Source organism: Hippoglossus stenolepis, chromosome 10, assembly GCF_022539355.2.
Source record: "Hippoglossus stenolepis isolate QCI-W04-F060 chromosome 10, HSTE1.2, whole genome shotgun sequence".
Classification (NCBI taxonomy): Eukaryota; Metazoa; Chordata; class Actinopteri; order Pleuronectiformes; family Pleuronectidae; genus Hippoglossus; species Hippoglossus stenolepis.
This window is the reverse complement of record NC_061492.1, coordinates 5,305,252-5,327,195: the sequence shown is the minus strand read 5'-3', so window position 1 is coordinate 5,327,195 and position 21,944 is coordinate 5,305,252. Positions and strand designations below refer to the sequence as shown.

At 41.6% G+C, this 21,944-nt stretch overlaps 2 protein-coding genes across 2 annotated transcripts; both read left to right on the top strand.

Moving 5' to 3' along the window:
* The first annotated feature begins 4,424 nt into the window (after positions 1 to 4,424).
* crip1 (cysteine-rich protein 1) lies at positions 4,425 to 10,303 on the top strand. Its single transcript, XM_035168599.2, has 5 exons — positions 4,425 to 4,583; positions 8,253 to 8,347; positions 8,922 to 8,979; positions 9,868 to 9,912; positions 10,085 to 10,303. The coding sequence occupies exons 1-4, from the start codon at positions 4,544 to 4,546 to the stop codon at positions 9,903 to 9,905; spliced, it is 231 nt and encodes a 76-aa protein (XP_035024490.1). The 5' UTR covers positions 4,425 to 4,543; the 3' UTR covers positions 9,906 to 9,912; positions 10,085 to 10,303.
* A 5,533-nt stretch (positions 10,304 to 15,836) lies between these two features.
* Positions 15,837 to 21,721, top strand: tmx1 (thioredoxin-related transmembrane protein 1). Its single transcript, XM_035168422.2, has 8 exons — positions 15,837 to 16,044; positions 16,410 to 16,525; positions 17,418 to 17,463; positions 17,835 to 17,963; positions 18,489 to 18,534; positions 19,094 to 19,195; positions 19,328 to 19,394; positions 19,539 to 21,721. The coding sequence occupies exons 1-8, from the start codon at positions 15,863 to 15,865 to the stop codon at positions 19,778 to 19,780; spliced, it is 930 nt and encodes a 309-aa protein (XP_035024313.1). The 5' UTR covers positions 15,837 to 15,862; the 3' UTR covers positions 19,781 to 21,721.
* Positions 21,722 to 21,944: the final 223 nt, after the last annotated feature.

Here is a 21,944-nt window from a genome sequence, read left to right as displayed (position 1 = left end):
GCTGAGTAAGGAGTTATTTTCAGATTAACGACAGGAAATTTGGTTTCAATTTATCGTTCTGCAAGTAATTTTCAGACTTTCTTCCATTAATCTTCGAGCGAAACGAGAAGCCTGACTAAATCTCCTTATAATCTGACGCACATGGAATCCAGACATCAAATTACATCTTTTTTTATTCTTGGATGACGAGCAACTGCTGCAGAGAAAAGATTTTTCCTGCTGTGATTTCGTGCTTCAACATGTACGACGTCCTGAAAGTGAGTCAGTCTTTACTTTGCGAGCTGCTCGTACAGTAGCTCCTCTGTGTTTGGTGGCTTTGAGCCAAGGGTCACGCTGAGCGCCGCCTGTGCTCGGGCCCGTTTGGATCATATGAATTCACAGGTCAGAGGTCACAGCACAGCCTCCATGTGTTTGAATGATGTGAACGGAATGTAAAATACTGGTGTGACTATTCTCCCAGAGGAAGACGATGACACAGTTTTTCAGTTGGGATATAAGATGCCAAATAACAACCCACACTTTCTGTCGTAACGTTTATACTGTTTGAAAACGGCAGGATCTGAAGGTGCAGCTTTGTTGGGAGTTTTCTAAAGTTGTATTCTGATGGTTGAAGAAACACGTCTGAGATGGTTTTTTCTTGAATGCTGTGTTTGAAACGGCTGATCGCAGTATGCGTGGTAAACCTCCATGTTAGCAAAGTCAAAGTATATACAAATACATTTTTCTCCAAGGTGGTTTCTGTCTATATAGGTCAAACTGTGGTTTTAACGTTTGGTTTTATTAATTATTTGATATATCCCTACTGCACAGAATCCAGTTTGCATATATTTTGGCTTCATTACTGAACAGGAGGAGGCGGAGATGACTCGTCCATCTTTGTCCCTTGTTGATGTAGAAATATCGATTGTAGATTGATTTACGTAACTGCCTAATTCAAATGCCCTCCACACTGTCGGGAATAAATTCTGCTGGAAAAAAGGTTGAATCTTTTACATTTATAGGTTTATCGACCTAAGATTTAACTTCAATGAGTCAAAACGTTCTAAAATCAGTGCTCATCTCCATTAAAGTCCCAGAATAATAAGAGGAACATGACGTCAGGGTCCTCAGAGAAGAAGCTGTGCCTGCACCGAACCGTAAACCGAAGCTTCCTCTCAACACGGGTTTGTGCAGCCTCCTGACACTGTGCACGACTCTGCACACAACGTCTGGATGTGGCGCGTGTCCACTCTCCTTGATTAGCGGTGCAGACCATGAAACCTCCACGTTAGTCTTGTCTAATTCACGGGAGGAGGTCCGATCACTGAGGAGCTGTAATTACCAGGCACTAACAGAGACGAGTCGGTGGCACATCAACCGCAGACGCTGGACGAGAGCCCAGTCGACCCAGGGGCCGAGTGAAGGCTGCTGAAGCGTGACCACCGGCGACCTGGGAGATGAGCTCGCTGATTCATCTGCAGAGCAGCAGAGCTCCTGCCTGATTTAATGGAAACCAGGCAAACCCCTCATTCTAAAAAAGACTTCAGGGAGTCGCCCACATTCACCAAACCCTGCAGGTCCATCTGTCTTCTGACCCCCGGAAGTCGGAAGTTGCAACTGGATCGTCCCCTCAAGTTGGAATTTCATCTCTGAAGATCGGAGGAACCTCACCACCCCCGACTTCGAAATCCAAGATGGCCCCTCCGTATATCAACAGTCCAATTACTGTCTGTGGACCTTTTACTACATGTGTTAGTATGTGTGAAATGCAGCGTGATGTGTTATTATGAACTGGTTTTGTTAACAATGGCTGATGGGCTAATGCAAACTTTGTTCCTGTTCAACTGGAACTCGATCAACGCAGGTTATTTGGGTGTGACGTCATCCCGCGCTCCATAACAATCCCTCTGTGCCTCCACCTCTGCAGGTGTTTCACGGATTTGGGGTAAATTGTGTGTTTATCTTCACACAAGCTCAGTCAAAGGTTAAAGAAGAGAATGGTGGAGACTTTTATGAAAAATGGCCCTGAAAATGTCCCAACCAGGCAACAGGAAAGTCATAAAGGTCACTGATGTCGTCACCCTGACAACATCAGTGTGTTTGTGTTTGGTTGCCATGGCAGCTTCGTGACAAAGATCCTCTGAGGGTTTGATATCCTTCAGAAGTCGCTCAATAGATAACGGAGCTCAGACACTTTGCTTTGAAGTTGTGTCTGTTGGTGCAGAATGTGTAGATGCAACATAAAAGTAAGAATAACAACCCAACAACAAACCCCCTCATACACACACACGCACACACACACACACACACACACACACACACACACACACACACACACACACACACACACACACACACACACACACACACACACTCCAAGCCTTCAGATGGGATCAAAAGTCGCTCTGCAGCTGGGTGTGGCCTCTGTGTAATGATTACACCATGGATCGTATATACACTGAGGACAAAGTCACAACAGACACACATCGTGGTGTAATCCCATGAAACACACTGTTTCCTCAGCTGTGCAGCTACTGGTCTGTTTAACACAACCTGCAACCTTCATACTAATAATCATAATCAACTTTATAAATGTGGATAATGTTTCAATGTTTTCATTCATTTCAACGTCACTGTTTTTGTTTTCTTTGGATCCGTCAGCGAGGTTTTGTTTTCATGACTGCTCGTCTGACTGTCGGCAGGAATTTGCAGAAACTACCGAACCAATTTGATTAAAACCTGGTGGCAGGATGTGAGCAGAGGAAGAATTCATTTTTGTAAATTTCTTTTGACGTTTCCTTTTGTTTATATTGTGTTTCTACTCATTCGCGACTTTTACTGACGTGTCTGTTTTTACTTTCCCCTTTGCTACTGTAACACGATAGATCATCTTATCTTGTCCTGTCACACCCACATACAAAGGAGAATAAAAGAACAAATCTAGATCAAAACAACGTTATTTGTTTCAACGGTTTATTACATTTATCCGTAACTTTCATCCATCTCAAGTACCAGCAGTATACATATAATAAACAACTACATTTAAAGATGGTGTGTCTCTCTGACTACGAAGCAAAACAAAGGTGTGTGTTCGTGTTTGTGTTTGTGTGTGTGCGTGTAGAGGGACTTTGACTTGTATTATTCATCAGGGTGGGTTATCTTCCTCTTCATCAGCGAATAGTGGTGGAGTCACATATCAAGCAGATTGTGATGGAGCAGCAGGGAGGCTCCTCTACTGACGTCACAGCAGAGAGTGAATACTGAAGGATCAGAGCTCGGTGGTTCTCCAACTTGACTTTGGTAGATGTGAACTGTTTTATTAAGGGATACAGAGAAGGTGCTTTTGGTTTATTACAGGTATTAATTATCATTCAAAGTTTAACAGTGTGACCACAAACAAACATCTCTCTATCATCTCCATTACATAAAGTCCTGTTCTGACTCTGACTCTGTCTCATGAAGGTGTGACAGCAAACTGGACCTGACCTTAAAAAATAAAAGGACTTTTGTTTGGTGCATTAATAATTGATGGTTTGTTCCTCGGAGACGATTTGCACGATTAGTCATTTCATATGAAATATACCCCAGTGATTAAAAGACACTTATCAGGTCGGGGCGGTGGCGTGAAGACTCTGCACTTTAGTCACAGTGATGAAACAACACTCAGAAGATTATTCTTTTGAACAATAGTTTTATATATTATATAATGTCATATTCATATTCAGTGAGGTTTAAGTGCTCAAATCATCTTATACCATGATCATCTTTTCATATTTCACATCTTTTTCTAATATATCTTTCATATCTTCCTCCTTAGAATAAGAATAAGAATAATATCAATATATTATTATCATTATGTCTTATATGTATGTACACTCTTCTTCTTCTCCTTCTTCTTCGTCTTCTTCTTCTTCTTTATCTTCTTCTATATCTTCTTCTTTATCTTCTTCTTAGTAGTAGTATTAACTTCTACATATATATTTGGCAGTTTTCTAAGCATTTTAAAAGAAATGAGTGGAAAAGCAACTAATTGAATCAATAAATTATCAAATAATATCATATATGTTATTTGATTTGTTTTTCTAAAATGTTTCATCTCTTCTCTTGAACCCACACTTTTAAGATTAAAATCTAGATACACACAGTTTTAGGTATAAATTTGACAGTTTTAAGGTAAATTAAAAACGTATTTATCCATTTGTGGTCATATAAATGCCACAGAAAGGGGTGAATAAAGTGCAGTGGTCTCATTCTTTAGTTTAAGTGGCGCATGATGTTTTGTGCAACACACACATCCACCACACACACACACACACACACACACACACACACACACACACACACACACACACACACACACACACACACACACACACACACACACACAGAAGCCTCTCCCCTCTGGTAGAAAAAAGTTGCGGTGGAGCTGTTTCGCGCTATAAGAAGCGGAGTGAGCGCATCCGCAGCTCAGAGCTGGTGCGTCCTGGTGCGTCAGAGCCAACAGGTCACTTCTCCACAGGAGACGCTTCTTCACTTTGTCCGCAGCAGATCCGCAGCTGACAAGATGCCAAAGTGCCCGAACTGCCAGAAGGAAGTTTACTTCGGTAAGGATGACGTTATTTTATACTTTTATGAGAACAAGCGTCTTTTTCTGTGCAAATTAGGAAACAGGAAGCTGAATTTCACCAGAGTGACAATAAGACAAGCACATGACTGCAAGCACATATATATATAAATATCTAGTACAAATATTTATTTTAAGAACTAAGTACTTCAAGTTTTATATTTGTATTTCATTTATTTTAGTTTTGCAGAGTAGAAAGTTGCAGACAATTGTCTCCATCCACTCTATCACACTACTGCACGCACATTTTTAATAATGCACAAGTACAAACATACTGAATAATCAGCAAACTTCATTATTATTGGTTCACAGATACTTTAATGCTGCAGCTGGTTGAGGTGGAATCAATTTGAACTGATTTACTGTGTGAACTTTACTCACTGTATGTACATTATACTTCATGGAGAGTATATTGATATACAACTGTGCATAAAAGTGGATGTAGTGTAGTAATATGTTAGTGGATACAGGTAGAAGGAAGCAGAAAATGGAAATACTTCAGGAAAACTACCTCAGAATTGTACTATAATTATAATTACTATATAGTAACGATGCTGATTCTACTTCTTTACTTTGACTCAAGTCATATTTGAAAGGAGAACTTCTTTGATTTGTATTTGTACATATTTACATTGTGGTACTTCGTCGTTTATTGTAGTAAATTATCTTGATGTTTCTTCCACATATTATTATAGATTAACACCAGAACTGTACTTTTATAATGTAATATTTTGAGGTAACGCTACTACTCTGAAAAGTAACTATCGCCTTGAATTGAATGTGAAGGTCAATATTTCACCACTGCAGCATCCAAGCTTTTCACATTTCCTTCTAGTAGCCTGAAAAGTTCACTGCCCTGTGCAAAGTCTCTCTCAGAAGTTGCTTCGCTCGCTGCAGGAATTGAATTATCCTTCTCGATTAGCTGCATGAATAATGACTGGATGGAGCGGAGGAGGCAGGTTTCCTCCGTCTCACGAGGACCACGTTCAAAGCGCGGATGAATTACTCCGCTCTGGGAGGAGAGGGATGGCTCCATTTTACTCGCGTCTTAATCCATTTTCAAGATTGTCTCCGGTTCAGTGTAGAGCTGCGACAGAGGGAGTCTTCTCCAGAGAGACGCACAGAGGCTGAGGCCAGTAACAAAATACAGAGCCAGGTCTTTGGAGTGTCGGTCAGATGAATTTACTGTGTGACTGATGAGCCGTTGCTTCCATTCTCCCCCTTTCATGGATGAACCTTCCTCTTCAGGCCAAGACAAGCAAACCAATTTGTTTTGGCCTGAACAAACAAGCCAATCTCTGTTTTTCCATACGGGAGAAGAGAAAAATGCAAAAGTCTGGCTGAGGCAAAAGGCATCTGAAAGAAAGATTTTCTCTTGTCCAGGAAATTGGGTCTGGACATTTTCCAGAGTTTGGCTTTCACAATTGCAGCAGGAGATTTTCTGGGTCGGATGTGTTCACAACAACAGGAACATTTCTGGATCGTGCAGGCGAGTGGGTGGTGCTTGGGTAGAACACGAAGGAGGTTGGACACGACGTATAAATTCTGCTGCGGAAATCACGTGTTTTCTTTTACAGTACGTCAACACAGGCGTCGGCCGTTATCGCCAAAAGCTCTCGGAACTCGTCATCTTTCCACATGTATGGCTCCTCTTTTTCATTTGGAGATATTTGTATTTGCCTCCATCGCGTGTTCGAAGCGTCATCGACAGCCCACTCGCATGCTGTGAATTTTCTGGAAATGTTCCTGCTGTGTTCTCACATGAGCTCACTCTGACATTTTACTGGTGGACTGGCAGGAAGAGATCTGGAAAATGTCCTCGTCCTCGTCCTCGTCCTCGTCCTCGTCCTCGTCCTCATCCTCGTTTACTACTCATCCGTCTAAATGTTAATCTGCCTTCAGATGGAAACAATCAGGCTACTGCTGCTTCTTCCAGCAGGAACCTGGTCCAGCTCCAAAAACATAATGCTTCTCTCTTACTGGAAAACTAATTACTTTTTTTTTCCGATCGTGAGATCACAGAGGCAAAGAACCTAAAATGTCTCTGTTGTTTTAAAACCTCAAGATCATTAACCTTAAAAGAATGAAAGCCAGTTAGCTCATGAGGCAGAGGTAGGAAACTAACCTGGTTCCATGTGGAGGTAATAAAACCTGTCAACCAGCTCCTCTTAGTTAATCGTCGGCTGGATGAACTGTCACGAGAGCAGAGATCAGTTTCCTCATTAAACAAGAAAACAAAGGAGCCAAAGTGTTGAACTCTTTCATTCTTCAACCTTAACACTTATTAATAATAATGAATAATATTTATCGGATGTAATGAGTGAAGCTGCAGTTAAGTTACTGAGTTGAGCTTCACTAAAGTTTGACCCAACAGGTGAACAGCTCTTTGTGCAGCAGCGGGGGTGCAGCTTCAGGTTTCTGTGGACTAAATCCTGCAGGTCACTTTAACGGTTTTAGAAACAAAGCTACAACCAGCATCACCACAGGCCAAACAAACAGCCCATTCCCGACAGGCAGGTTCAAAACAGCCACTGCACTGGTTTATATCAGGCGATATTATCTGTCGACCAATATATCAGTCGATCTCCATCTCCTATCGAGACAAAGTGTTGTATAAGCTGTTTTTCCATTCAGATGTGTGTGTTTGTGTTCACTGGACTGACTCCATAATGCTCCAGGCAGCGTGAGTGAGAGCAGGTTGGATTATTCGTCCGTCTGTCACACCTCATTCCATGTCAAGTTATCAGGTAAAACAAACAGCCCACGCACAAAAATCAAGCTCTATCAGATCCACGTACAATCAAGAGAAAAACACGGCCGTCGCTATCGAGCCGATCGGGGACGGACTCTCTGTGAGACTCTCCTCCATCGGTGCTCGGTCGGGCAGGGCCGCAGTGTTTGTTCAGTCCACTGGTTTGTTTTTTGAAGTTAAGTACAGTAATTATTTTGGGTCTGGACTGGACGTTCCATATCCGACCGCATTTTTCTGAAATGTTTTTGTGGAGCTGGCCTCAGGGGCTGACCCCACCCTGCAGCACTGTCTCTGTTGTGTAATCTCATGCCCCCATCAGGCTATTTTTAGGGAGGAAACATCATGTCATATCCTAATGTTGTGGGAATGTGTACGGGCTGGTGGGACAACCAGATGGTCCCAGAGGTATTTACATTCGCTGTCCTCCCTCAAAATCTGCAGATGTCGATCCCATTTTGTGCTCGTTAATTGCGACACTTCTTTTATTTGCAGCATTTCCTTTGCTTGCTTCTCAGAGGCTACGCCCTCTGACCTCAGCAGCTTCGTTTCCTGTCTTTGCTCGCAGTGTTCCCTCTTCTCAAAAGTCGTCCTAAACCTTCTCTGTGTCCTCCCGTAAAAGGTCGGGGCTCTTCTCCTCTTTTACAGTCCTCCTGGTGGGTGTTTGTGATGAGCTCTGCAGATAAAAAGAGTCTTTATCTGAGTTTATGAGGCAGATTCTTCAGGGACACTGAGTCAAAGCACCACACCCAAACAATGTCCTCCAACCTATCTATAAACTGTACATCTGGTTGGTGTAAAACCGATATTGGGCAAGGATGCACAGCACCAGGAGCTGAAACTCTTGTGGTGAACTGATTGTTAACGTCTGAATTCTTTCTTTCTCTGTGTGTCTGGCAGCTGAGAAGGTGACGTCAATGGGTAAGGACTGGCACAGGCCCTGTCTTAAGTGCACTAAGTGCAACAAGACGCTGGTATCGGGCTCACACGCAGAGGTGAGGAATCTGGAGACACAAACACAAACACCTACAAGTCTGTTAAGTCCTTACTAAAGGGTCTTGGGTCAAAATAATAATAATATGATATAATATAATATAATATAATATAATTTAATATGCTAAAGTGTCAAGCTGGAGGAGGACTTTCTACAACCTGGCAACCCAAACGTGTTTTTTTAATATATGACTCATATCTAATCTTTTATTACTTATCCGTAATTATTGGCTAATAATTACGGATAAGGATTTAAGGGCGGATGCAGAATTTTTTTCTTTTCAACATTGTTATACACTTTTCAGGGAATAGTGCAGATGTCTTGATTTAACAGCCGTGTGTTCATTTCATAAATATGTGTCATTAAAAGTGGATCTAGTTGATATATATTTTGTGTTGCCATGTAAAAACATGTGCAGATACTCAACAAAAATACATGTTGCAGTGGTTTTCTTATATAGGACGATGTTTTATGACCAATAAATCTTTGAGGTTATCAGACCACTTCCTTTTCTGCTTTCGAGCGCCATTACAGTTCAAGATGTTTTGACATTTCTGTAAATTCTTCTCTTCCAGCGTGAAGGAAAGCCTTACTGTCACTCACCCTGCTACAGCAATCTGTTTGGACCTGGTGGTGAGTACCGCTCCCTTCATCTGTTTATCACCATGAATGTTAAACCAGGAATAAATACCAGCGACTGAGGAAGTACTCAAACATTTCACTTTACCAAACAAATGGACTCAAGTAAAAGTAAAAGTAGCACATGAACTTTTCTACTTGAGGGAGTACTTGCTTGTAAATATAGTTATTGTCAGAGAAAAATTTAATAAAACAGGCTGAAGGTCTCCAGCAAAGAAGCATGAGTGAAATACATGAATGAAAACTGAGACACAATGAAAAGCAGTGTGTTAACGAGGCCGTGTCCCAAATCACTCACTAATCATTACATAGTGACTAAGTAGTACTAAAGGTAAACGTACTTGGAGAGTTTGGCCTATTCCCATTTTACATCTTTCTTGCATCAATGGATCAATTCCCCTCTTGAACATGCAACACAATGCATTGTAAAAATGTAGATGAGTATAAAATCGGAAGATATTTGCTGATATATGAAGTACAAGTAAAAGTACTTTGTTACATCCGACCACTGAGAAAGACGAGCAGTGTGACTCGATCACCTTTGTTCCCTACGAGTGTGAGGACAGTGTTGTGTGTGTGATAGTGCTGAGGCTGTAAATGGTTCAGTCAAAGCACGAACTGTCACCTGATAGTATCACACACACACACACACACACACACACACACACACACACACACACACACACACACACACACACACACACACACACACACACACACACACACACACACACACACACACACACACACTGTAATCCTGTAAACAGCCGTCAGGTTTATCTCCTAGAACTTTTTGTCCAGTTTTCGACCTTGAGGATTCTTCCCTCTGTTTTTATCTCCTCTTTAAACCTTTAATTCTTCTTCTGCTCTCTCCTCTCTCAGGTTTTGGCCGCGGTGGAGCCGAGAGCCACAAATATTAACCGACAGGTATCGTGCACACGTCCCTCATTCATTCGTCCCTCAGCTCATTTGCTTACATCTGTTCCCTATCGTGGATTTTCATGATATTTGTTAAGACAAACACAGAAGCTGAGCGTAAGCAAATCTCTTCTTGCACTTTGCACCGTCTGACGTGTTTTCTCTTGTGCTTCATCGTCAGGTTCAGACCTCGCAGTGAATATTGTTGCTTGGAAACTCGATGGAAGACGCCAGCTTGACGACGACTCCCAATAAAAACCAGCAAACAAGTTGTGCTCTGATTTAGAGGAAACATTTGGAGTGTCTGTGTTTTTATTCATAATACAGTCATGAAGAAGTCATCCTCGAGTCTCTTCCTGTTCGAAATGTGGACATTTTGATTAAACTTTTTTAAAACTTGTGTTATTTTTCTTTTCTTTTGTCTATTAGTCTTTTTTGGACTCTCTCTATAAAAACACAAACTTAAATATGAGAATTTCCTCTAGTTGAACACACACAAGTCCATTCAGCACTTGTGTGTGTTGCTGTGTGTAATTGAATCTATGTTCCCTAATCCATTTAAACCTATGACACATGCGAATGTTTAGCATTTTCTCTGCCACAATAGACTCTTGAATCCTTGAGCCCTATTCTATCTGGTAACATCACCTTTTCTACTTTAATAAATTAGTTAAAAATTATGATGAATTTAACATAATTGTCGCAAGATTAAGACAAACAACAACAACAACAACAACAACAACAACAACAACAAAAGCATTTAGATGATCTTATTAATGACGATAAACTCAGTGGTGTCATTTATATCCAACTGGAACATTTCAAGCTCCAGAGAAAACTTTATTCTTACATCATGTTTATTTTTATTGCAGTGATATGATAAGTTTTGAGAAGATTTGAGGAAGTGTGAAACTTTAATAACTCTGAGGACAATAACAGTCAAAAGATCATAAGCAGTTACTGGTACTTTCATCTTTATTAAATGATCTTCCTCAGCAGGTAGTTTTCAGTTGTCAGGTCATCGTATATATAGAAGTTCACATTTCTGTTTTATAGACTTTAATTGTGAAGTTCAGATTAAACCGGATAATAAATCACAAGTACAAAAAAATTGAAATGTCATAAAATTACTCGACCTCAAATTACTCGTTTTTGTCATTTTCAGATATAATGTCACCATCATTTTATGGCATCAGTAGTTACAACAACAACAAAAAAGCTTCCAGCCACATTATGACATAAATACACTCAGGTCCTAGTGTAAAGTATGTTGAGCACATACAGAGGATTCAGTCTTGGGAATAACAAATAATCACAGTTTTAACAAACTCTCGATCTGCTGGAGAAGATTCAGTGACACTGCTGAAACTTTGTGATGAGACTGTTTTGCCGACAACAGTCTCCACATTGGAGAATCAGATGTTTGCTGTGTGTGCTGATCTGCGTCATCAGATAATATGTTCCAACACTGCACAGGTTCAGAGGATTTAAAATCTGAACCCGGCTCACGCTGGTGCATTGTGGGTATCAGCAGCTGAGGCCTGCAGCTGAGCCTGTGCAGATCAACCAGATGCTTCCTCTCTGGTTCTTTTTCGTCTCCGATGCCAAAACTTTTCCCCCTGCTTGGCCGCCAGTGGAGGAGCCGCCGCCTCCACCAGGCCTCCGCCATCGCGGTCTGACGGTGACCATGGCAACAGACACAAACAGGCCCCAACAGTCGGAGAGCGTGGCCCCCGTCCGCCTGCCTGTCACCTTTCTTCTCTGCAACAAAGACGCTCACTGTCGCAGGAGAGTCTCGAGGCCACAGGAAACCGATGGAAACATGCAGAGGATGTTTGGCTGCGATGCATTTTGCAGCTTCTTCTTGAAACTGGTTGTTAAGCACATCTTCATCTTGTCAGAGACTCCTCCACTGACGATTCTGTCTCACTCAGCCCTTTTGTCACAGGAAACAGTGAATACTTTGTAGACATGGTGACACTTCCAGATGTTTGCATGAAACCTGCAGCATGAGACGAGTTCACGGTTTGATGCTCGACCTGATAAGACGTTCTGGTTCTGGTAATGTGGCTGTAATTACAGATTAAGCTCCACAAATAGGAGTCAAAACAGGAAGAAGACGACACTGAACATATTTCTGGCTCCAAACACACTCCCACAGCAGAATTTTTGATTCATGACCCTGAGGCCTAGTGTATTAATAGAGGCTAATTTTCTGACACCATGGTAATGAAAGCATCATGCCGGCAGTAAGCATGTTTATGAAGCACTCATGTTGACTTAGGCTGCAGTTAAAGTGAAGTGCAAACAGGAGGAGAGAGCAGCCAGAGACGTTTACCAACGAAGACGTGTTGTGTCAGCGTGAATCAGACGCTCGCAGTCATGAAGCTGTAAAATTAGACCCATAAACATTAAATGAAGGGTCGGAAAATCTGTGTAGAAATGTCTTGTGGCGTTGACAACTCAGGCGTGTACATGCAGAGCTGGGTGGGCAGGATTAGATCAGGTCAGCTGAATAAATGAATAAATTCACTCAGTGAAAGTTGTAAATAGTCCAGATGACGGCAGAGTAAAACAACACAGCATTTATGGGAGAGGTGATAAATTCTGCAATTAATTTTTGTTGTGTGTGAGACAGTAAAGAGTAAATAACCTGCCATTTTAATTGAAGGAAGCCCTTTTTTTTTTTTTACAAAGAATCAATAAACAACATTTTGAGCTTCTTTTTAAAGCTCAGTGTTTGAAACTGTCTGACTTTGGTGGCTCCTGGTGGCCGTGTGAAAAAAGACACCTGTAATGAATGGGCTGTTGAGTCAGGGTATCCTTGTATAATTCTTTTGCTAATAAGAAAGGAAAAATCTGTAAAACTCATTTCAATAGTAAACGGTGTCAGAAACGAAAAAACTAAAAAAAAGTATTTAAAATGGTTTAGTTTTTTATTTTGAAACAAAAATGAAAAACAAAGTCACGTGATCTACTCGAGACGGAAGTGATATTTAAACATTCAAAGTAAAAGCCAAGAGGACAGAAGATATAAAAACCCAAAGGTTATGAAAACACAGATGTTGTTGCATGAAGCAAGAAGCACAAGTGAGCAACACACACACACACACACTGCTGCACAGCTGAAATACTCACAATGTCAATAAAGTCAGTAAAGTAAACATATTAATAGTTGTACAGATGCCAGTAATAATGACAGATTTGTTATTTACGATGTTCATTAACGTTAGACACACATCTGAAGCTGATATGAATCATTATGTCAGTAGTTTGGCAGGTGTTTGATCCTAAATCCGTCTGTTGCACAGATTCTCCTCTTGATGTCATCACTGCTCTGGAAGCGTGGACACAGCATCTTCTGTCTTTGTGATTCATCCTCTGGGGAACATGAACATCCACACAGAAAGGTTTTCAAAGTGCTGAACTGACCAATTTACAGAATCTGGCTCCATATGCGTAAGATGTCCGGGATATCAAAGCTTCATTTCCTGAGAGGGGCGGGAAGTGTCAGTCTGTGGTCGAGGATTCATACACGGATACGGATTACGGTATTTTGTTTTTAAGACAGGATGTTGCTCATGTTTCTTTCAATAAAACGGACTAATACTGTTAGAACACAACACAACTGGAGATTACAAGAGTGGCGACTGTTGAACTCTTTCAGATGTGTGAAGCCATGAAATTCATAAAAATCAGGCCTGCTAGTTTAAATCTGAACACACACACACACACACACACACACACACACACACACACACACACACACACACACACACACACACACACACACACACACACACACACGCCTCTGCTTTTATTAGTCTGAACATCTGTCTTTTCCTCCCAGACTGGACGTTTCAAAGTCGACCACTTAAGAATTATGAAGTGTGTTTGAGAAACTAATCTCCCGTCCGGTCCACTCACAGTTTCCACTCCGCTGTGACCTGAGTGTGAGAGGGGGACTTTCACTTTAGAAAAGAAACGCTCCTTAATGGTCAAAGTTTAATCAAAATGCATAATTGCTTCCCTGCTTGAATGAGAGTGAGGAATTACGGAAAAGACAAAATTCACATAAAATCCAGATCCAGTGGATTTAGATGTGGTTTCATAGGGAAGGTAGGATTTTATTAGCCACTGTAGAAAACTGTAAATACCACCAATGTGCAGCTGAGATAGCGTAAAGGGGCCTTAGTCATAGAATGGGTTTGGATTTAAGGGGACTGTTGGGCCTTTGGACGCATGAGCTCGACTTTTTCAAGCGCTGAACGGAAATCGTCAGCGCCACGTTGGTTTAACTGAAACTGTCAGAGGTATTGTTTTATTCCGAAGAGTAAACGTTCAATCATGTAACTGTAAAGATTTGATTCAGCTGCCATATGTCTCACACACTTCTTACAGCAGAGCAGTTCAGGCTCCATCAGGTTTTGGCCTCAGGCTCCTGTTGGCCTCAGCTCTGATGACAAGACACATCATGGCCACACTCACCAGCTCCATGTTGACATGGACAGGTCATACTTTGATTGTGAGGGACGTGATATATAACCTGTGGTCTCTCTGGGCTCATGTGATGGATACTCAGCACATATATAAGTTATTATCACACCGGAGGGATTCAGGTGGATGCCAATGACCTTTCCTGCAGTTGTGTGGTTCAGTGTTTCCTCACTGATGTCTAATCTTCTCCAGCTGTAAAGGAGCCAGATAAAGTTGTGTTATTGCTCCCAGGATTCCTATTCCTCCCTTTCCTCGACTCCCATCCCTCCTTCTTGTCCTCCTCCTCCTCCTCCCCCGGGTTGGAACAGGACACATCAGATCCTCCTGCTGCTCTCCTTTGGTTTTGCCAGATCGCCCCGGTGCAGGTGGGAGATGAGTGTTCATCTTCATCATTTCATCTTCAGCATCGAATTCTAACCATCCAGCACAGTCATAGTTTTATATGGCTGCTGTACAGGCCTGGATTCAAAATAATTATTAGTTCCCACAGCATGTGCTCTTGATGGGGTCATATTTAAAGGGTCTCAACCAGGGAACAAGGGAGGAGTTTCTGTCTTGTAGTTCCCTAAAGTTTGTATAATAATTCAACTTTATTACTTTTAACACTCACCATTTATACACTGCGGTTTTTGTTGTTCTTCATTTATCAGATATTTTTGGGGCAATAGCACCACCTGCTGTTATCAAACGTTTATGATTAATCATGATGAGCTTTCTTATTTTTACAGACATGCTGCTTTAACCATTTGCATTTAGAGTTGATAATTTACACTTGTCCTTCTTCTCCCTCTTTAAAGTCCTCATACTGATCACCACACTGTGTTTATGCACTAAGATATGACACCTTGTTGCTAAAACTGATTCTGAAGAACAATTTCATCTGTTCGTCAACACAGGGCGTTTTGTAGAGGCAGTCAAATCCCCCTAGGTTAATAGTTTCATATGTTCTTGAAAGTTCAAATTTAATCTTAAAATGTCAAGTTAATTCTTGCCCTAATAGGTCCCCCCTCGGTTATCTCTCTCTCTCTCTCTCTCTCCTTCTTTTCCACCCATCTCTCCTCTCTTTCTCATTTTTCTCTGCTCACCCCAACCATCTCCTATAATGAGCTACTTAAAGGTTCAGTGTAGAGAGGACCCACTCCTGTAAATATAAAGTATTTAAATATAAAGTATTTGAATATAAAGGAACCATTCTAGGGTAAAGAAAACAACAATTTGTACAATTTAGATGAAACACACCAGTACAAACATCACTAGGATTATTTTATATTCCATTTCTGCCAATAGATCCCTTTCACATAGATCTTACTGAACCTTTAGTTTAGTTTAGTTTAGTTTACTGCCAATCTCCTGCTGCACACTCCAGTCCAGACGGTGGCGATAATGCGCCTATATTTGCCGAGCGCCAGTAAACCCCAGAAGAAGACGGCTGAGCGGAAGTGGGGCTCACACTCGGACTGTCATGGCGACCAGCCGCTGTTCGCTCGCAGCGATGCTCCGCAGCAAACTCCGCTCCTTCCTGTGCTGTTTGTTCGTTTTCGCGCAGTTCACGTCGCCGCCGGTTCGGGCCAAGGCGGACGGCCTGAGGGAGGTGACCGACGGCAGCTGGGAGGAGATCCTGAGCGGAGAGTGGATGATTGAGTTGTGAGTGTCACCACCATGCTAACAGCTAAGCAGCTAGCTAGCTTGTCAGTTAGCGCTTAGCTCGTGTATAACTAACATTTCCGGGGAGGGGGTAATTCCCTTGTGAGGTCAGCCTGAAGCATAAATGTCCAGTTGTTATGTTTTTATAATTATTCCATCTGCCTCTTGTTGTGTTACTCCTGACAAGTGGATGAGTTGTGTGTGCTAGCAGCTGCCCTCCTTTAGCCGGTAGATGCTAACAACGAGCTCACCAGGGTCGTGCTCAGTAAACACTTTCACGTTGACTTCATCCATTTTGCAGTTTATTTGAAGTTTTTCTACGTTGAATTAAAAGTAAACCTCTTTTCCTTCCGCCTCCCCCCCAGCTACGCCCCGTGGTGTCCGGCGTGTCAGCAGCTGCAGCCGGTGTGGATGGAATTTGCAGCCTGGGGCGAGGACATGGGGGTCAACATTGCCAAGGTGGACGTGACAGAGCAACCTGGTATGTCCGGACGACCCCACCCCTCCCCCCCGCCCCAAACTAGTGATCATTAGATTCAATTGTTTAACGTCAAACAAGAGATTTCAACCCCTTGTTCTGTTAAACAGCAGAAAAATAGCGAAACCCAAAGCGGAGGAGTCAAATTTCCCATGTTGTCGTTATTGATGAGTCACATTTCAAGCTGTCTCCTTGTGACTACTTGTCTTACTTTAAAGGGATAGGTCATCCAAAAATGAAACTTCACTCATCTCCTCACCACTATGGAGGGGTGGGGGAGTGTTTGAGTCCACTAAACACTTTAGGAGTCTCAGGGGTAAACAGTGTTGTAGCCAAATCCAATACAATTGAAGTAACTGCTGACCACTTCTTCAAACGTAATAAACAACAGATAGAAAACATAAAACGCCTCCATGCGGCTCCTGCGGTGTCATCCAAGTGTCAGCAAGGCCCGACATTCACATTCGACTCCAAACGGCGTCAGTTACACTATGTTTTTTTAGCCTAAAAGTCGTCTGTTCTCCTTCTGGATGCTGCTGCTGTAACTGCAGCTAAGAGGCCCGCTTTAAAAATAACCGCAGTCTAATAAATCTATGAGAGCAGACTGGTAAAATTCATCTGATTATCTTTGTCAAATGTAAAGAAGCATAGTAAAGTCATCCGATTAAAAAGCAAATGAGTAGTCGGGACAATAAAATACAAATTTTAACTACACAACACAGAAAAGAAGCTTCAACCCAGAGGAGTTCACAATGAGGCAACTTTATTTTCATGTATTGCGTACAAATGTATTTTTCCAGCTTCATTTTATCAGTAATGATCATCAGAGGAGAATTCAGTTGTCTGAAATGTTCCTTCCTGCTCACTCACTCTTCACACTTCCTTCCTGTGTAAGGTCTGAGCGGACGATTCATCATCACCTCACTTCCTACTATTTACCAGTGAGTTCTGAGTTATTTTGTGTTATTTGTTGCTTCCTCTTCCGTGTGGCTGCTTGTGGTGTTTGAAATGCTGCTGTGTAAAGTCTTGAAAGAACTACACCTTCTGCTTTTTACTTAGTTTAGAATCTGAGCTACAAACTTTCATTCATTTGTCAAGCAAGAGAAAATGAATCCGCAAATGTTTCGGTACTTTAATTAATCGTTTGTTTTTTAACATAAAGAAAAATATGTTCTCTTACTTGAGTATATTTGCTGAATATGCTCATCTTGATTTTAAATTGAATATGAAAATCACTGTATTTTTAACGGTGTGTCCATCAAAGAGATGTTTCCAAAGAAAACATGACTCATTATCTGTGTGTGTGTCTCAGCTGTAAGGACGGCGTCTTCCGGAAGTACCAGGGCGCTCGCACTAAAGACGACTTCCTGAGCTTCGTCGATGAACAGAAATGGAAAACAGTGGAGCCGATTTCCTCTTGGTTTGGGCCGTCCTCAGTCCTGTGAGTTTATCCAATTCTTTACAGATTCAGGTCGAGGCCGTACAAAGTTATAAACCCCTCAGTTTTCACAACGTGCAAACATTTCATGACCTCATCTACTTCTGTAAACATTGACTGTGGGGATACATAACCCCAGGTAACATATAACAAGTGCTGCTAATATGTTGTTAAAAATGTCAACACTGCAAGAAGGTTTTCTAGTTTTTATTTGATGTCATCCACAGTCCCTCAGATTCAGATCTGTAGAGCATTTTCTCATGTAACCATTAGTTACTGTTGTTCCTGTTTACTTTGAAGTAACAGAAAAGAACCTGCCTGCCCCGTTGTCTCTATTTTTAGTGTCTCTCTGCGGCTTTAAAGCCAAAACCACAAACAAGTGCTTCTTCTTCTTCACTGTTTTTGTGTTCAGGCTTCGTCTTCATAATGATGTTTGTTGTGATGTTACTGTTTTTCTTGATGTTACAGACAAATCTCTGTTAATTTACAAGCCGATGTTCTGTTGTTGTTTCCTCCTCTTTCTGACAGAATGAATTCAATGTCTGCTTTGTTCAAGCTCTCCATGTTTATCCGGGTAAGTGAGGATTTAACTCCCGTCAGTGTGCTGGTTATTACATATAGTAAAATATTTACACCATTTCACACAGTCCATTCAAGGAAGACTGCGGTCCAGTGTAGCTGGGTTTTAAACTGACTTTAAGAAGGAAGTATAATGGGTGATACTAAAAAAAATCGTATACGGTTAAACCGGATACAGCACTGATACAATAGACAAAGAAAAGGTGTAACTGTAGCTCACTTGTAGAACAGATGATGCGTATTGTGGGACAGAGAAACTTACAGAAAACACATCAATGATTGTTGAAGTTACTTATTATTTCCGGTGTCTGGTTAAGTTCAGTTCATTTCTTGAATAACATGTCACCAACCGTGTGATTCACTGATGTGATTCAGAGCCCAGTCGCACAATTGTTGTTCCTAAAATTAATTAATTATTGGTTTTGGAATTTTGATTGTTTTAAATTAAAAGAAGGAACAATGTGTCAGTGAGGCGCCTGATAGCTCGTCTGGTTAATGTGGTTCTGAAACTGGTCTGTAACATTTGATCGACTAAGAGTGATTGTGTTTTCCAGCGTTGTCATAATTACATGACGGACCAGCTGGGGATTCCTGTTTGGGGATCGTATGTCATCTTTGGTTTGGCCACTCTGTTCTCTGGGCTCGCTCTTGGTCTGGTGAGTAATTCCTCTTCCTCTGATCAGTTTCATTTAACAGAGAAACAGAATTGAAACTTTGTCCACTGTTCATGAAGCGTGAACACGGACATTGACGGTGAATTAATGGGTGGTGTTGTCTTGTCTTTTCAGCTACTGGTGTTCATTGCAGATTTTGTCTTCCCCTCTCGACGATTTTCTTCTACTAATTATTACCAGAGTGAGTTTTAAAAGAGAATTTACTGATCTAGTCCTGGTTTATATTGACTAAATTCAACAGTTAATAGAATAACATTTCATTGTGGTCTGTTTGTAACTGGTTCATTTACTGTCACTGATTGTTATCTTGATTGTGACTCTGCAGAGAAACAGTCCTTGGAGCAGGCGAGGTTACTCCACCAGCAGGAGGACGAGCACGAGGCTGATGGTGAGGAAGACGATGACGAAGATGATGAGGAGGAGTACGGAGACCAGGATGAGGTCTGGAGGAGAAGAAGAGGGTCCCCTGAGGGCCGCCCGGAACCCAGGGGACAGGGTTTGGCTGACGAATCTCTGAGGAAGAGGGTGGTGTGCAGCCGTGAGGAAGAGGATGAAGAGGACACTTAGAGCAGCAGTGTGGGAGTTCACATTGACCCGTACTTGTTTTGAGAAGAGCGCCTCAGAGCTGGAGGAGCCTTGGTCCTGAGCAACAGTGTTTACAGCAGGGAGCCCCAAACCTCCCCCTTAACCTTCCTCTTCTCCTCCTCCTCTGAAACACCTCGCTTCTTTTCTTCTCCCTCCCTCGTCTCTAACGGGAGCGCTGCAGACTCTCGCCACCGCCCTCTCTGCCTGATCAGCAGGCTCCGCCTGGAAGAAGCTAAAGAAACACTCCTGACACCTGTTTTTGCTTCAGCGAACAAACTGCCTGCCTGAGGTTTGCAATGACGTGCAGTGGAGATGGAATTTGCAGGGTTGTTTATGCTATGCATTGGTTTTTTTTTTTAAGATTTGTGTGTTATTTCATGTTTTTCTCTGAAATATTATTATTATTATACCAGGCTTGCATTTCAGGAGTATATTGTTGAATTTTTACGCTTCTGCTCAAGTGTACATGCTGTCATTTTATGTTGCATTTATTTTACAAACCATGACAACTCAACCCGACGTTACAGTGTTCAAACAAAGTTTCACATTCAGAAATTGGAGATAAATGGAAGCGCCGAGGTTTCATGTGACCGCAAACGCACAGTGTTTTCGTTAAGTGGTGATTTCACAATAAAAGCCACCATGTTGAATGCTTTCAGTTCAGACCAGTAGGATGTGTTTGGTTTGTATGTTCAGTAACTTAACAGCTCTGATTCAGCTGAAGTTCTAATCAGTCACACACTCTGATAAAAGACAATGGTGTCACATGATGCGGGTGATTAATATTGATCAGAGATCCGTCTGTAAACTAGAAGGACACAAGGAGAACACCTACTTCTGCCAAGGCCTGTTCAGACATATCAATCCTCTTTCTCACAATCTCTGAGTTATTTGTTGAGGAATTCCCCAAAATGTAGAAAACGCGTCCACACACAATGTCAAAGAAAGTAAGAAGAGAAATCCTGTAAATCCTCCTCCACGTCAACTCTGACCCGGGGAACCCTCCTTCAATCTTTCTGTAGTTTGGACAAATGTTCTGATAAACATCTGTTTTCCTCAGTTTGTATAAAGAGTGAATCCTGTCGGCACAGGTGCTTCTCATTCATGGTTTAGGGGCAGGATCCCTGGGCTTTTCTCAGCGATCGCACCAGAACACAGACTGAGACAGATTCACTGTCAGTTTGCAGAAAACAAGACCAGCTGAGGAACTAACCGTTTAAATAAGAAAAGCTATGATACCTGAGGTAAATACAGACCTTTTGTTAGAAGTAAATTCAACCAATTGGAATATACTAACATTATATTCACTCCAAGTCCAGTAAAACACCTGGTGAATGTTCTGTAGATACTGTTTGTCCCCATTATGTCTCATAACAACAATCTGAGGTTTAATCTAACAAAGGAAGTTTACTTAACGGACTGAGATGAGCTGTCGGCCTGTCAGTGGGTCGACAGCTCGGTGTGTGCATGTGGTCATATGATTAAAGAGCCTGGCTTCCTTGTATGAATCCGTCCTGCTGCTGCTGTGGTGCGGAACACAAAGAGAACCTTGTTTTTATTAAACCACTTGAAATTATACTTTTATTTAGCCTAACAGATCAAATTAACTTGAATTATAACAATCTAACCATTATCACTCAGATTCTCAGTGTGTGTCCTCTTCAGTCAGCAGGGGCTGTATGTGTGTATGTGTGTGTGTGTGTGTGAGCAGTGGTTTTAATACAGATTTCACTTTTAATTTAGATTTTAATGCTGTTTTTTAAATTCTGAAAAAAATCTAATTAATCTTTTTCTTGAGGGTTAATAGAGTATGATTGTGTTTAGTTTTTTTTACCTGATCCCTATTTACAGCTTGTAGCGTTCACATTTTACTCTGAGCTCCTTATTGTTTTGAACTTTACTTTGAATAAAGGATTAACTCGTGACGTTTGTGTTGTTTACAATAACTGAACTGACACAAACACTGTTTCATCAACAAGGGAAATGAAACAGCTGGAATGAATTTAAATGGCTCCAGGAACATTCTGGAAAACAAACAAGGATCAAATATTTGGAGAAGATGAGGGTTAATACTGGTACATGGTGTAGCAGCAGTGGGGGAAGTATTCACATCATGTACTCAATAACCTGTGTAACAATACAAGTA

Bases quoted from the DNA above. Each gene is read 5' to 3' on its own strand.
- crip1 (XM_035168599.2), top strand. From the start codon at position 4,544: ATGCCAAAGTGCCCGAACTGCCAGAAGGAAGTTTACTTCG. The intron at 4,584-8,252 runs GTAAGGATGACG...TGTGTCTGGCAG, and splicing joins CCAGAAGGAAGTTTACTTCG to CTGAGAAGGTGACGTCAATG. The intron at 8,980-9,867 runs GTGAGTACCGCT...CTCCTCTCTCAG, and splicing joins CAATCTGTTTGGACCTGGTG to GTTTTGGCCGCGGTGGAGCC.
- tmx1 (XM_035168422.2), top strand. From the start codon at position 15,863: ATGGCGACCAGCCGCTGTTCGCTCGCAGCGATGCTCCGCAGCAAACTC. The intron at 16,526-17,417 runs GTATGTCCGGAC...TTCCTGTGTAAG, and splicing joins GGACGTGACAGAGCAACCTG to GTCTGAGCGGACGATTCATC. The intron at 19,395-19,538 runs GTGAGTTTTAAA...GTGACTCTGCAG, and splicing joins TTCTACTAATTATTACCAGA to AGAAACAGTCCTTGGAGCAG.